The sequence below is a fragment of the Gadus morhua genome, chromosome 22, assembly GCF_902167405.1.
Source record: "Gadus morhua chromosome 22, gadMor3.0, whole genome shotgun sequence".
NCBI lineage: Eukaryota > Metazoa > Chordata > Actinopteri > Gadiformes > Gadidae > Gadus > Gadus morhua.
The window spans coordinates 2,307,044-2,321,303 of NC_044069.1; the positions used below are offsets into that span (position 1 = coordinate 2,307,044).

Here is a 14,260-nt window from a genome sequence, read left to right on the forward strand (position 1 = left end):
AGCCTTATGCTTTCTAATATTTCTAACGTTCATCTATTCCTTCTAAAATGTCATCTGTCGATTTTACACACGTACACACACATATATATATATATATATATATATATATATATATATATATATATATATATATATATATATATATATATATATATATATATATATATATATAAATAAATAAATAGCAAGTATATAAAGTATATGTATGCCTGCTATTAATTCGATGTGTTGGATTCGCTCTTATGCTAGGGGTACAAGACCTCCCGTTGTCCGAAACGGTCCCCGTTTCTGATGGCCTGTCCCCGGGATCGGTCCCGGTATTGTCCACAGGATCGGTCCCGCTAATGTCCCCGTTTCTGGTGGTCTGTCCCCGGGATCTGTCCCGGTAATGTCCACGTTTCTGATGGTCTGTCCCCGGGATCGTTCACGGTTATGTCCCCGTTTCTGATTGTCTGTCCCCGGGATCGGTCCCGGTAAAGTCCCCGATTTTAAAAAGGAATTACCAAACAAATATGAAGCCGTTTTTAAAAGCAGATCGACAATCAACGGGTTCCCACAATGATGGCGGACATTTGAAATTAAATAAATCGTAGTTCCATTTTGCAAGGTCGAGTTTGAAGCTTTATATTATTCCAGACGAGCCCTTTATTATTATTTATGCCCTTTATTACTATGATTAACTAACTAATGATGAACTATCATATTACTACTGCTAGGCTAACTAGCCGCCTGCTAACGCTCCACACAGCGAGTCACGGAGATAGAGAGACTCCGTATGTGTGTGTTCATTTAAATACATTGTAATTCTCCGGCTCCACAGTCGCTTAAGCCAAGTGACTTTAAAACATGTTTTGTTGTAAATTATTCATATTTAATAATTTGGCAACGCATGTGTTGAACGGACGGTTAGTACCGCCCTCCATTGGCCAGGCAGCCAACCAGGGCAACGCGGAAGTGACCTGCAGCCAGCGGTTAGCCAATGGGCGCCCACTACACCAAACCAGAGGGAAACCCACAGAACCAACGTGCTAACCAACATCACAGCTGAACCCTTTTAATTCACGTTCTACAACAATGTTGATGTCGTGAGGTCCTTTTACTGTAAGTATTATGTATTGTCCCTCGGTTTTCAATCATTTGAGTGTATTCTGCGTGTGTTTGTGGTACTTTAGAAGCTGTTATTGTGATATATAACTTATTGTGCTAACGGCTACCCTATATCATTAGCCTGGCAGTGGGCGGGCGGGTGGAGGGGGAGGGGGGGATTTTCACGTATTAAGTGATTTATCTGTTGACTTATTAATAATAATGCTTATAGATTATTACTATTAATGCACTTCGAGCTACGCACAGAAGTCTCTTAGTGAAGTAATAAAGTTAATTCGGACGAAGTACGGTCATTCATGGTGTTTGTTGTGAAATATGGATTAATAATATAAAATATGTAATTACACCATAACAATAAACGTAGCTGTCATGCAGCTGTGGTGGTCTGAACGGGTTAGTACAGCCTATTCTGTCATCTGTTTTTACTACTGCAACATCATATATATTATATATATATATGTGTATATGTATATGTTATATTTTGTTATGGTGTCATTGAATATTATATATATGAATCGATATTTTACAACAAAAACCATGCCTTTTATTACTTTACTTCGTCGAAATTAACTTGATTCAAAAGATATCTATATCTGTACAGTGTCTCCCACAGGATTTTCTATCTAGGATCATCTATGGGGGTCCGATGGCATGCCCCCACGGGAGATCTGTTGAACTTTGAGAACAATTACTCAATTACTGACAAATTACTGTAAATACTGATATGAATGTTGATGAAACAATGTAAAGGGTCTACTAAATGGGGTTGTTTAAGAAAACAAGAAAAAAAGACAGACTACTGGCGCGTTTCCACTGCAGGGAACGGATCGGTTCGCAAAGGTGCGGTACGGATTGCGTTTCCACCGCCAAAAGTGGGCGTGACCCGGACTTAGCCGTACCCGTTTTGGCCTCGTTTTCAGGACTCCTCCGTTGGGGTACTGAAAACGAGAAGAGACGCCTGAAAGGGTCCCGGGAAATTCTAGCTACACACCCCCTCCGTTGATTGGTCGACAGAATCATCACTTCTGGGCGACGTGGGGATAAAAACAAACAAACAGTAGCCTCGAGGTATTATTCCTTACAATTAACATGTCGCGTAAAACGCTTGCTTGGGCGAACAAGGAGGTGGAGACGTTCGTCTGCATTCTTGGGGAGGAAGACGTTGTTTACGATGTTTACGTAGCTGCCGCGGCGATCGACATCCGGCCTACCATAAAGGGTACTGTCGGCGGTGGAAACGCGACCTCGGAACTGAGCTGGGCTATACCGCCCCCTCCCTACCGCACCTTTGCGATCCGATCCGTTCCGCACCCTGCAGTGAAAACGCGGCATAAAACACAGTGCTGAGCCTTTATACTACTAGTTTAATGTACACACACACACACACACACGCACGCACGCACGCACGCACGCACGCACGCACGCACGCACGCACACACAGCTGCCCTTAATACAGACTGCTAGGTTGAACCCAAACAAAGTAACACAGATATGTTGAGTTTGTCTTTTTATATTGAAACTATGACCGCCGAAATCAGACTATGGTGGTGTGCCATAGTCTGATCAATGTGCGGGAAGCGCTGTTTACGTATATATCTATATCTACATCGACGTATACAGTATATCTGTAGGGACGGAGAGAGAGGACATGTATAAGGTGTTGAAGGGTTGCCTGTTAAACGTCCGGCCTGTTCACAGTGACCTCCCTGACCGCCGTAGCCCAGCGGAGCGTCCCGCCCGGGGCGGTGGAGATGGCCCACATGCCGGCCCCCATGACGGCCCCAAAGACGTCCCCTATGAAGGCCCCCATGACGTCCCCTATGAAGGCCCCTAGGTCGTTCCCGAGGTCGGCTCCTAGGACGGCCCCCAGCAGTAAAGTGCGCCCGGTGCTCCCTAGACCAGAGGAGGAGGAGGAGGACGAGGACGAGGAGGCGGAGCTCTGGTTTCCAGATTGTAATGATGAGGAAGATAAGAAGGGAGGCGGTCCTCTCCATCCCAGCCTGCCTCACTGTCCACCAATCAGGGGCACCCCTCAGGTAGGGTCAGAGGTCATATGGTTGTGTTCAATCTCTTCCTACCATTTGAATCATGAATCCTGCTGTATAGATGTTGCGTGTTTCTGTGTAATGTGTGTGAATGTGTTAAATGTTTTTGTGTGTTTGTGTGTGTTGTCCAGCGTCCCCATGGCTACGGTGGCTCCCTGGGCTTCAAGCTGAACGGTGTGCCGGTGGAGCCTCAGGGTTAGTAGAAGCAGCACTCTGACATCAGTTTATTAGTTGATCATATCTGTGTAGTACTATAGTACTGTAGTATTAACAGGCCTGTACTGTAGTATTAACAGGACCCTGTACTCTAGTATTACCAGGGTGCTGTGCTGACATTGATAGATGTGATATTAACGCGGTGGCTCTGTGTCCAGCAGGGGGCCCGGCTGACCTGCTGCTGGTGCACACGGGGGGCCCCTGTGGCTTCACCTCCCTACTGGTCTCCCCCCCCCCCCTCCTCTTCCCCTCCTCCTTCTACCCCCTCTCCACTGCTCCTCCAACCAGAGCCCACGCCCATCATCACAGGTGATACAGAGACCACGCCCCCTCTCTCTGTCTGTCTGTCTGTCTGTCTGTCTCCTCTCTGTCTGTCTTTCTGTCTGTCTCTCTGTCTCCTCTCTGTCTGTCTGTCTGTCTGTCTCTCTGTCTGTCTTTCTGTCTGTCTGTCTGTCTGTATGTCTGTCTGTCTGTCTGTCTGTCTGTCTGTCTGTCTGTCTGCCTGCCTGCCTGCCTGCCTGCCTGCCTGCCTGCCTGCCTGCCCTGCTCGTGTTTCTCTTTCCTCTCCTCTCTCCTCCTGCGCTCCCGCTCTGTTTCACCCTCTCTCTCCTCCTCTCGGCTCCTCATTCTTCCCTATCTCCTCCTCTCCCTCTCTCCTCCTCTCTCCGACCCTCCTCCTCTCCCTCTCTCCTCCTCTCTCCTCCTCTCTCCGACCCTCTCCCTCTCTCCTCCTCTCTCCTCCTCTCTCCGACCCTCTCTCCTCCTCTCTCCTCCTCTCTCCTCCTCTCTCCTCCTCTCCCTCTCTCCTCCTCTCTCCGACCCTCCTCCTCTCCCTCTCTCCTCCTCTCTCCGACCCTCTCCCTCTCTCTTCCCGCTCTCTGTCCCACCCTCCCTTGCTCTCCTCTCTCCTCCTCATCCCTCTCCCTGTTCTCTCTCTCTCCAGGCGTGCTGTGTGGGGAGGCCGCAAAGAGGGTGCTGAGCGACTGTCAGGTCCCAGAGTCAGGCCCCCAGGATGGGGTCGGTCTTCAGGAAAGCCCCTGGTCCCCAACTGGCCACCATCATCCTTTCAAAAAGACCCTGTGTTTAAGTACGGATCAGCCGTAGCTCCTCTTTTCGAGACCCTGTTAAAGGATGGAGCGGCCTTAGCCTCATCTTACTTGACCTGTTCATGTTCATGTTCAAGTATCCCAGAACAAAAGACAAATCGAAGGTTCTGATGTACAGTAGAACCCGGCCCATACTCACCACGTTCACTGATGACATCATTCTCTGGGATTGACGTGTGTGTGTGTGTGTGTGTGTGTGTGTGTGTGTGTGTGTGTGTGTGTGTGTGTGTGTGTGTGTGTGTGTGTGTGTGTGTGTGTGTGTGTGTGTGTGTGTGTGTGTGTGTGTGTGCGTGCGTGTGTGTGATTGGCTGCCTGTCCAGGGGGCGGCGGCCAGCTCCGCAGACCTCGCCGCTGTTCCCACTGCGGGTCTCCCTTCCTCCTCGTCAGGAAGCTGAGGGGCTTCATGTGTGTGAGTACCTGCTCAGTACTGATACTACCACTACAGTAGTACTACAGTAGTATGAGGAGGTACTACAGTAGTATGAGGAGGCACTGCAGTAGTATTAGGAGGTAGTACCAGGTAGTAGAAAAGGACTCAAGACTCACCTGTTCAGAGTCCACCTCGACTCTGCATAGCCACCTTTCCTCTTTCCTCTTCTGACCACCATTGTACACTATATTGTATTGTAGTGAATTGTATTGTGTAGTAGTACTTAACTGTGTAGCAAATGCAGTAGCTGCTATCATGTCTGTAATACGGGGAATTGATTGACCTAGCGATTGTGGTACTTGGTTCTATGAACATCCTTTCTGTACCGACAGCGATATATTGATGCACTTCTTATGACAAATGTACTTATTGTAAGTCGCTTTGGATAAAAGCGTCTGCTAAATGCCCTATATGTAAATGTAAATGTAGTACAGTAGTATTAGGAGGTAGTACAGTAGTATTAGGAGGTAGTACAGCAGTATTAGGAGGTAGTACAGTAGTATTAGGAGGTAATACTCCGTGTACTACGTGTTCTCTCCAGGCCTGCAGTAATCAGATCTCTGAGAGTCTGAAGATCCACAAGATCCACGTCCGGCGGTGGTCCTCCACCACCAGGACCCGGTCCTCCACCACCAGGACCCGGTCCTCCACCACCGGGACCCGGTCCTCCACCGGCCCCCCGGACCCCCTGGGCCCCCCGCAGACCGGCCCCCTCAGCCCCCCAAGGTACCAGCCCGGCCCGGACACCCAGCTCTAACTCCACCTCCACCGGTCTAACCAGTACTAACTCTACCTCCACCGGTCTAACCAGTACTAACTCTACCGTCAATCACCAGTCTAACCAGTACTAACTCTACCGTCAATCACCAGTCTAACCAGCTCTAACTCCACCTCCACCGGTCTAACCAGTACTAACTCTACCTCCACCGGTCTAACCAGTACTAACTCTACCTCCACCGGTCTAACCAGTACTAACTCTACCGTCAATCACCAGTCTAACCAGTACTAACTCTACCGTCAATCACCAGTCTAACCAGTACTAACTCTACCTCCACCGGTCTAACCAGTACTAACTCTACCGTCAATCACCAGTCTAACCAGTACTAAGTAACTCTACCTCCACCGGTCTAACCAGTACTAACTCTACCTCCACCGGTCTAACCAGTACTAACTCTACCATCACCAGTCTAACCAGTACTAACTCTACCTTCTCCAGTCTAACCAGTACTAACTCTACCTTCTCCAGTCTAACCAGTACTAACTCTACCGTCACCGGTCTAACCAGTACTAACTCTACCGTCACCGGTCTAACCAGTACTAACTATACCTTCACCAGTCTAACCAGTACTAACTCTACCTCCACCGGTCTAACCAGTACTAACTCTACCTCCACCGGTCTAACCAGTACTAACTCTACCTCCACCTGTCTAACCAGTACTAACTCTACCGTCACCAGTCTAACCAGTACTAACTCTACCATCACCAGTCTAACCAGTACCAACTCTACCGTCACCAGTCTAACCAGTACTAACTCTACCATCACCAGTCTAACCAGTACCAACTCTACCTCCACCAGTCTAAACAGTACTAACTCTACCATCACCAGTCTAACCAGTACCAACTCGACCTGCACGAGTCTAACCAGTATCCCCCCCCTCCCTTCTCTCTGCAGACCCCAGACCCCCCAGGCGGGGGCGGCCCCCGGCCTCTGGCCCCCCCCCAGGGGCGGCCTGGTCATCCCCCTGGAGGAGTTCTACTACGGGACAGACGACTCGCCCACCCCCCCCCCCGCCACTCAAGTCCCGCGGGCCGTACCACTGCATCACCTGCAAAACCATCGTCAGGGACAACGTCCAGTGAGTGCCCCTGCACTGCTGAAGAAAAAAAAATACTGGAGCTCATTACCCTGCAGCTCATTATACTGTAGCTCATTACCCTGCAGCTCATTATACTGTAGCTCATTATACTGTAGCTCATTACCCTGCAGCTCATTTCCCTGCAGCTCATTACCCTGCAGCTCATTACCCTGCAGCTCATTACCCTGCAGCTCATTACCCTGGAGCTCATTATCCTCTAGCTCATTACCCTGCAGCTCATTACCCTGCAGCTCATTACCCTGCAGCTCATTATCCTGTACCTCATTACCCTGCAGCTCATTATACTGTAGCTCATTACCCTGCAGCTCATTACCCTGCAGCTCATTATACTGTAGCTCATTACCCTGCAGCTCATTACCCTGCAGCTCATTATACTGTAGCTCATTACCCTGCAGCTCATTACCCTGTACCTCATTACCCTGCAGCTCATTGTCCTGCAGCTCATTACCCTGCAGCTCATTACCCTGCAGCTCATTATACTGTACCTCATTACCCTGCAGCTCATTATACTGTACCTCATTACCCTGCAGCTCATTATCCTGTACCTCATTACCCTGCAGCTCATTACCCTGCAGCTCATTATGCTGTACCTCATTATCCTGCAGCTCATTATCCTGCAGCTCATTACCCTGCAGCTCATTATCCTGTACCTCATTACTCTGCAGCTCATTATCCTGTAACTCATTATCCTATATGGAGCTCATTATCCTGTAACTCATTATCCTGTACCTCATTACCCTGCAGCTCATTATCCTGTAACTCTTATCCTATATGGAGCTCATTATCCTGTAACTCATTATCCTATATGGAGCTCATTATCCTGTTGTGTAGCTCATTATCCTGGAGCTTAGTACCATGGAGCTCATTATCCTGCAGTTCATTATCCTTCAGCTCATTATCCTGCAGCTCATTATCCTGCAGCTCATTACCCTGCAGCTCATTATCCTGTACCTCATTACTCTGCAGCTCATTATCCTGTAACTCATTATCCTATATGGAGCTCATTATCCTGTAACTCATTATCCTATATGGAGCTCATTATCCTGTTGTGTAGCTCATTATCCTGGAGCTTAGTACCATGGAGCTCATTATCCTGCAGTTCATTATCCTTCAGCTCATTATCCTGCAGCTCATTATCCTGCAGCTCATTATCCTATAGCTCATTATCCTGCCTGGTATCATTATCCTGTAGTGTAGCTCATTATCCTTTAGTGTAGCTCATTATCCTTTAGTGTAGCTCATTATCCTTTAGTGTAGCTCATTATCCTTTAGTGTAGCTCATTATCCTTTAGTGTAGCTCATTATCCTTTAGTGTAGCTCATTTTCCTGCAGCTCATTATCCTGTAGGTAATGACGCCAGGTTGTGTTCCAGGTTGATGAAGCACATGGACCAGCACGCTGCGGTCCAGAGGGGCGGGCCAGGGAACGACATCACTTCCTGTTCCTTCTGCTACCGGAGGTTCCAGTGCCCCTTCACCCTGCAGTGCCACCTGGAGGCCGTCCACACACAGTGCCAGGCAACAGGTCAGTAGTGTCACACAGGGCGCCTTTTAGTTCTGGGTTTTGTGTTGTGTTCCCGTAGTTTGTGAGATGTGTTGTGTTACAGTAGTGTGTTGTGTTACTGTCTTGTTACAGTAGTGTGTTGTGTTACTGTCTTGTGTTACAGTAGTGTGTTGTGTTACTGTGTTGTGTTACAGTAGTGTGTTGTGTTAGTGTGTTGTGTTACAGTAGTGTGTTGTGTTAGTGTGTTGTGTTACTGTGTTGTGTTACAGTAGTGTGTTGTGTTTTAGCGGTGTGCAAGATCTGTGAGTTGTCGTTCGTGGACGAACGAGACCTGCTGAAGCACATGAAGATCCTCCACCAGCCTGGAGAGATGCCCTACGTCTGCCAGGTCTGTCTGTCTGTCTGTCTGTCTGTCTGTCTGTCTGTCTGTCTGTCTGTCTGTCTGTGTCTGACGGTCTGCCCTGTTTGTGTGCGTGTACATAATGTGTGTGTACATTGTGTAGGTGTGTGGGTTCCGCTCGTCCTTCCACTCCTCCCTGCGTGGCCATTTTGAAACGGTCCACAAAGGCTCCGCCTCCCTGCTGTGTCTCTACTGCCTCAAGGTCCTCCGTAGCCACGCCCCCTACCAGTACCACCTGGGGAGGCACCAGGTAGACACACACACGCACACGCACACACACACACACACGGTGTGTAGGCTCCTCACTGATCGTGTGTGTGTGTGTGTGTGTGTGTGTGTGTGTGTGTGTGTGTGTGTGTGTGTGTGTGTGTGTGTGTGTGTGTGTGTGTGTGTGTGTGTGTGTGTGTGTGTGTGTAGAGGAGGGATGTGCTTCCCTGTGACAGGTGCCGTCTGTACTTCCTGTCCACCAAGGAGCGTTCCGACCACAAGCTGCTCCACCACGGGACGCACCTCCGGCCCCCCTCCACCCTGCACCTGCCCCACGGCACCACGGTCTGTCAGAGCTGAGGGGGGGCGGAGTCAGAGCTGAGAGGGGGGCGGAGTCAGAGCTGAGAGGGGGGCGGAGTCAGAGCTGTGGGGGGGTGGAGTCAGAGCTGAGGGGGGGTGGAGTCAGAGCTGAGGTGGGGCGGAGTCAAAGCTGAGGGGGGTTGGAGTCAGAGCGGAGGGGGGTTGGAGTCAGAGCTGAGGGGGGGTGGAGTCAGAGCTGAGGGGGGGTGGAGTCAGAGCTGAGGGGGGGTGGAGTCAGAGCTGAGGGGGGGTGGAGTTAGAGCTGAGGGGGGGCGGAGTCAGAGCTGAGGGGGGGCGGAGTCAGAGCTGAGGGGGGGGGGCGGAGTCAGAGCTGAGGGGGGGTGGAGTCAGAGCTGAGGGGGGCGGAGTCAGAGCTGAGGGGGGGCGGAGTTAGAGCTGATTGGTTCTTTGGTCTGTCTGCAGGTGACGGTCAGAGCCTACTCTGTTGTTAAAGGAACAGAGGAACCGAAGAACAGGCCGGCTCCCTCCAAGGTACCTGTCTGTCAGCCTACCTGTCTGTCAACCACCTGTCTGTCAGCCTACCTGTCTGTCAACCACCTGTCTGTCTTGTCTACCTGTCTGTCAACCACCTGTCTGTCTTGTCTACCAGTCTGTCAGCCTACCTGTCTGTCAACCACCTGTCTGTCTTGCTACCTGTCTTTCAGCCTACCTGTCTGTCAGCCTACCCATCTGTCAACCTCCTGTCCGTCTGTCTGTCATACAACCTGACAGTCTGTCTGCCTCCCTGTCTGTCCGTCAGCCTAGCTGGCTGTCTGTTTAGCTGTCTGTTTGTTGTGTTCCAGGTGATAGACTGTATCGTGTTGTGTTCCAGGTCATAGACTGTATCGCGTTGTGTTCCAGGTCATAGACTGTATCGTGTTGTGTTCCAGGTCATAGACTGTATCGCGTTGTGTTCCAGGTCATAGACTGTATCGCGTTGTGTTCCAGGTGATAGACTGTATCGTGTTGTGTTCCAGGTCATAGCCTTGGCCCCAGGGTCTCCACCCCTAGAGCCTCCACCCCCAGAGCCCCCAAGTGAGAAGCCTCTCAAGAGTCCCCCTCCCCGGCCCCCAAAATGGAAACCACCAAGGTGAATATACACGACACCAAGGCCTTAGTACAGGTAACACCTGACCAAGGCCTTAGGACCGGTAACACCTGACCAAGGCCTTAGTACAGGTAACACCTGACCAAGGCCTTAGTACAGGTAAAACCTGACCAAGGCCTTAGGACAGGTAACACCTGACCAAGGCCTTAGGACAGGTAACACCTGACCAAGGCCTTAGGACAGGTAACACCTGACCAAGGCCTTGGTACAGGTAACACCTGACCAAGGCCTTAGTACAGGTAACACCTGACCATGGCCTTAGTACAGGTAACACCTGACCAAGGCCTTAGTACAGGTAACACCTGACCAAGGCCTTAGTACTGGTAACACCTGACCATGGCCTTAGTACAGGTAACACCTGACCTAGGACCTGACAGGTAACACCTGACCAAGGCCTTAGTACAGGTAACACCTGACCAAGGCCTTAGTACAGGTAACACCTGACTAAGGCCTTAGTACAGGTAACACCTGACCAAGGCCTTAGGACAGGTAACACCTGATCAAGGCCTTAGGACAGGTAACACCTGACCAAGGCCTTAGAACAGGTAACACCTGACCTAGGACCTGACAGGTAACACCTGACCAAGGCCTTAGTACAGGTAACACCTGACCTAGGACCTGACAGGTAACACCTGACCAAGGCCTTAGTACAGGTAACACCTGACCAAGGCCTTAGGACAGGTAACACCTGACCTAGGACCTGACAGGTAACACCTGACCAAGGCCTTAGTACAGGTAACACCTGACCTAGGACCTGACAGGTAACACCTGACCAAGGCCTTAGTACAGGTAACACCTGCCCTAGGACCTGACAGGTAACACCATAGTATTCCCCTGACTTCTCTCCCGTCTCTCTTTCTAACACATAATGTATCTACTTTTTAGATTGTATTGAAATAACCAATGTCTTATTATTGTGTGTGTGTGTGTGTGTGTGTGTGTGTGTGTGTGTGTGTGTGTGTGTGTGTGTGTGTGTGTGTGTGTGTGTGTGTGTGTGTGTGTGTGTGTGTGTGTGTGTGTGTGTGTGTGTCTGTCTACCTCTGTGTGCGTGCAGCAGGCCGCTGTTGTGTCTAGAGTGTATGTCTCCGGTCCCGGGTCGGTCCCACTTCCTCTCTGTGGTGCGCTGCTCCCGCTGTAAATACCTGACGCACTGCAGCCGGGCCTACGCCAACCACATGATCAGGTAACCACGGCAACCACACCGTCGGGTGACCGCGCCGACCGAAACCCGGAGTTCACCTGGACTCCCGGCATGCGTGCAGCACGCTAACACACCGTCCGTCTTCCCTCGTCTCCACAGCAACCACGCCACGCGGAGAAGCAAATCCAAATGGACGTCCTTGTTCCTGCCCCAACACAGGTACCAAACACACCAGTACCGCTGGTCACACTGGTACCAAACACACCAGTACCGCTGGTCACACTGGTACCAAACACACCAGTACCGCTGGTCACACTGGTACCAAACACACCAGTACCGCTGGTCACACTGGTACCAAACACACCAGTACCGCTGGTCACACTGGTACCAAACACACACCAGTACCACTGGTCACACTGGTACCAAACACACCAGTACCACTGGTCACACTGGTACCAAACACACCAGTACCGCTGGTCACACTGGTACCAACCAAACACACCAGTACCACTGGTCACACTGGTACCAAACACACCAGTACCACTGGTCACACTGGTACCAAACACACCAGTACCGCTGGTCACACTGGTACCAACCAAACACACCAGTACCACTGGTCACACTGGTACCAAACACACCAGTACCGCTGGTCACACTGGTACCAAACACACCAGTACCGCTGGTCACACTGGTACCAAACACACCAGTACCGCTGGTCACACTGGTACCAAACACACCAGTACCGCTGGTTACACTGGTACCAAATACACCAGTACCGCTGGTCACACTGGTACCACTGGTCATACTGGTACCACTGTTCACACCGGTACCACTGTTCACACCGGTACCTCTGTTCACACTGGTGCCACTACTCACACTGGTACCACTGGTCACACTGGTACCACTGGTCACACTGGTACCACTGGTCATACTGGTGCCACTACTCACACTGGTACCACTACTCACACTGGTACCACTGGTCACACTGGTACCACTGGTCATACTGGTGCCACTACTCACAGTGGTACCACTGTTCACACTGGTACCACTACTCACACTGGTACCACTGGTCACACTGGTACCACTGGTCATACTGGTGCCACTACTCACACTGGTACCACTAGTCACACTGGTACCACTGGTCACACTGGTACCACTACTCACACTGGTACCACTACTCACACTGGTACCACTGGTCACACTGGTACCACTGGTCATACTGGTGCCACTACTCACACTGGTACCACTAGTCACACTTGTACCACTGGTCATACTGGTACCACTGGTCATACTGGTGCCACTACTCACACTGGTACCACTGGTCAGACTGGTACCACTGGTCCCAGCCCCGTCCCACCCTCGTACAACCAGGTGACCTGTGTGTTGTTCCAGGTGTGACTGGAACCTCAGCTGTGGGTCATGTGACTTAACCACGCACAACGGAGACCTGATGACCAATCACATGACGGACCACGCCCATCACACCTGTTCCCTCCCTCATGGTACACACACACACACACACACACACACACACACACACACACACACACACACACACACACACACACACACACACACACACACACACACACACACACACACGTCTCTTGCTTGTGCACACACATGCTTGTTGATGTGAAATTGGTGAGGCTATTCAGGGTGATGTGTGTTATAGCAGCGACGTGTTCCGGAGGAGGCGGACCTCGGCAGGACCCCCCCTGGAGGGCAGAGCCCCCCTTGAGGACGGAGCCCCCCTTGAGGACCGCCCCACAACACGAGGCCTCCGTCCTCCAGCAGCTTTCTCAGTGAGTCCACAACGCTGCACTAACGGAACCCATAGAAGGGGAACGGGCCAATAGGAACACCAGGTGGAGGCGGGCGAGGGCTAGGGAACCAGCCAATTGGAGCACAGCAAGGTGGAGACAGGTGAGGGCTAAGGAACCGGCCAATGGGAGCACAGCAAGGTGGAGACAGGTGAGGGCTAAGGAACCGGCCAATAGGAACACCAGGTGGGGGCGGGTGAGGGCTAAGGAACCGGCCAATAGGAACACAGCAAGGTGAACACAGCAAAATGAACCGACCAATAGGAACACAGCAAGGTAGAGACAGGTGAGGGTCATGAATGTCTTCATCAGTGTGACAGCCGGGTAGTCAACCGGCTGTCTCCTCAGGAACCCCTACAGAGGCTCACTCTTCATTACGTCGTCTTGTTGTGTGCCTGTCATTAAACCAGCTGTTCAGAGGAGAGGCGGGGCCAGCTGCTGTCTGGGGGCGGGGCCTTCGTCCCAATCCACCTCCTCCCCTCGGGAACCACCTCCACACTGCTGTCTGTCAAAACCCTCAGCCGCCTCCCGCCTCCCCGCTACACCCCCGCCATGACCATCCGCGTCCGCAGCCCCAGGACACGCCCTGCTCAGGTGAGTACATGTAACAGGAAGTATAGGCCAGAGAACAGGAAGTAGAGGACAGAGAACCAGGGAAGTAGTGTACAGACAACCAGGAAGGAGTGTACAGGGAACCAGGAAGTAGAGGCCAGAGAACCGGGAAGTAGAGACCAGAGAACCGGGAAGTAGAATAACATTAAACAACAGTACAGGTTACACACAGAACTATAGTACAGGTAACACACACAGAACTACAGTACAGCTAACACACATAGAACTACAGTACAGGTAACACACACAGAACTACAGTACAGCTAACACACATAGAACTACAGTACAGGTAACACACATAGAACTACAGTACAGGTAACACACA

At 51.0% G+C, this 14,260-nt stretch overlaps 2 protein-coding genes across 3 annotated transcripts in view; both read left to right on the forward strand.

The window, feature by feature from the left end:
* The first annotated feature begins 964 nt into the window (after window positions 1–964).
* LOC115535469 (formin-like protein 6) lies at window positions 965–5,630 on the forward strand. 2 transcript variants are annotated; one of them, XM_030346719.1, is made up of 7 exons: window positions 965–1,101; window positions 2,806–3,143; window positions 3,284–3,347; window positions 3,527–3,677; window positions 4,312–4,455; window positions 4,795–4,883; window positions 5,446–5,630. In XM_030346719.1, exons 2-7 carry the CDS (start codon window positions 2,859–2,861, stop codon window positions 5,454–5,456), a joined length of 744 nt encoding a protein of 247 aa, XP_030202579.1. In that variant the 5' UTR covers window positions 965–1,101; window positions 2,806–2,858; the 3' UTR covers window positions 5,457–5,630. The 2 variants fall into 2 exon arrangements, with proteins under 2 accessions (XP_030202579.1, XP_030202580.1); XM_030346720.1 differs by having other exon boundaries at window positions 3,530–3,677.
* Window positions 5,631–6,010: 380 nt separating this feature from the next.
* LOC115536024 (pogo transposable element with ZNF domain) overlaps window positions 6,011–14,260 on the forward strand; it is a gene marked incomplete at its 5' end in the record, with an annotated part of 13,948 nt that continues 5,698 nt past the window's right edge. Inside the window, 13 exons of the mRNA XM_030347679.1 lie at window positions 6,011–6,533; window positions 6,577–6,760; window positions 8,154–8,305; window positions 8,572–8,672; window positions 8,788–8,934; window positions 9,102–9,236; window positions 9,675–9,743; window positions 10,229–10,341; window positions 11,414–11,542; window positions 11,660–11,719; window positions 12,893–13,002; window positions 13,176–13,305; window positions 13,734–13,917. Coding sequence (XP_030203539.1) covers window positions 6,011–6,533; window positions 6,577–6,760; window positions 8,154–8,305; window positions 8,572–8,672; window positions 8,788–8,934; window positions 9,102–9,236; window positions 9,675–9,743; window positions 10,229–10,341; window positions 11,414–11,542; window positions 11,660–11,719; window positions 12,893–13,002; window positions 13,176–13,305; window positions 13,734–13,917 — 2,037 coding nt within the window. The remainder of the gene's footprint in view (window positions 6,534–6,576; window positions 6,761–8,153; window positions 8,306–8,571; window positions 8,673–8,787; window positions 8,935–9,101; window positions 9,237–9,674; window positions 9,744–10,228; window positions 10,342–11,413; window positions 11,543–11,659; window positions 11,720–12,892; window positions 13,003–13,175; window positions 13,306–13,733; window positions 13,918–14,260) is intronic.

What these genes read in the sequence shown, in the direction of transcription:
- LOC115535469 (XM_030346719.1), top strand. Translation starts at nt 2,859, where the DNA reads ATGGCCCACATGCCGGCCCCCATGACGGCCCCAAAGACGTCCCCTATG. An exon ending in TGTGCCGGTGGAGCCTCAGG is followed by an intron (nt 3,348 to 3,526) that starts GTTAGTAGAAGC and finishes CTCTGTGTCCAG; the next exon opens with CAGGGGGCCCGGCTGACCTG. An exon ending in GCCCACGCCCATCATCACAG is followed by an intron (nt 3,678 to 4,311) that starts GTGATACAGAGA and finishes CTCTCTCTCCAG; the next exon opens with GCGTGCTGTGTGGGGAGGCC.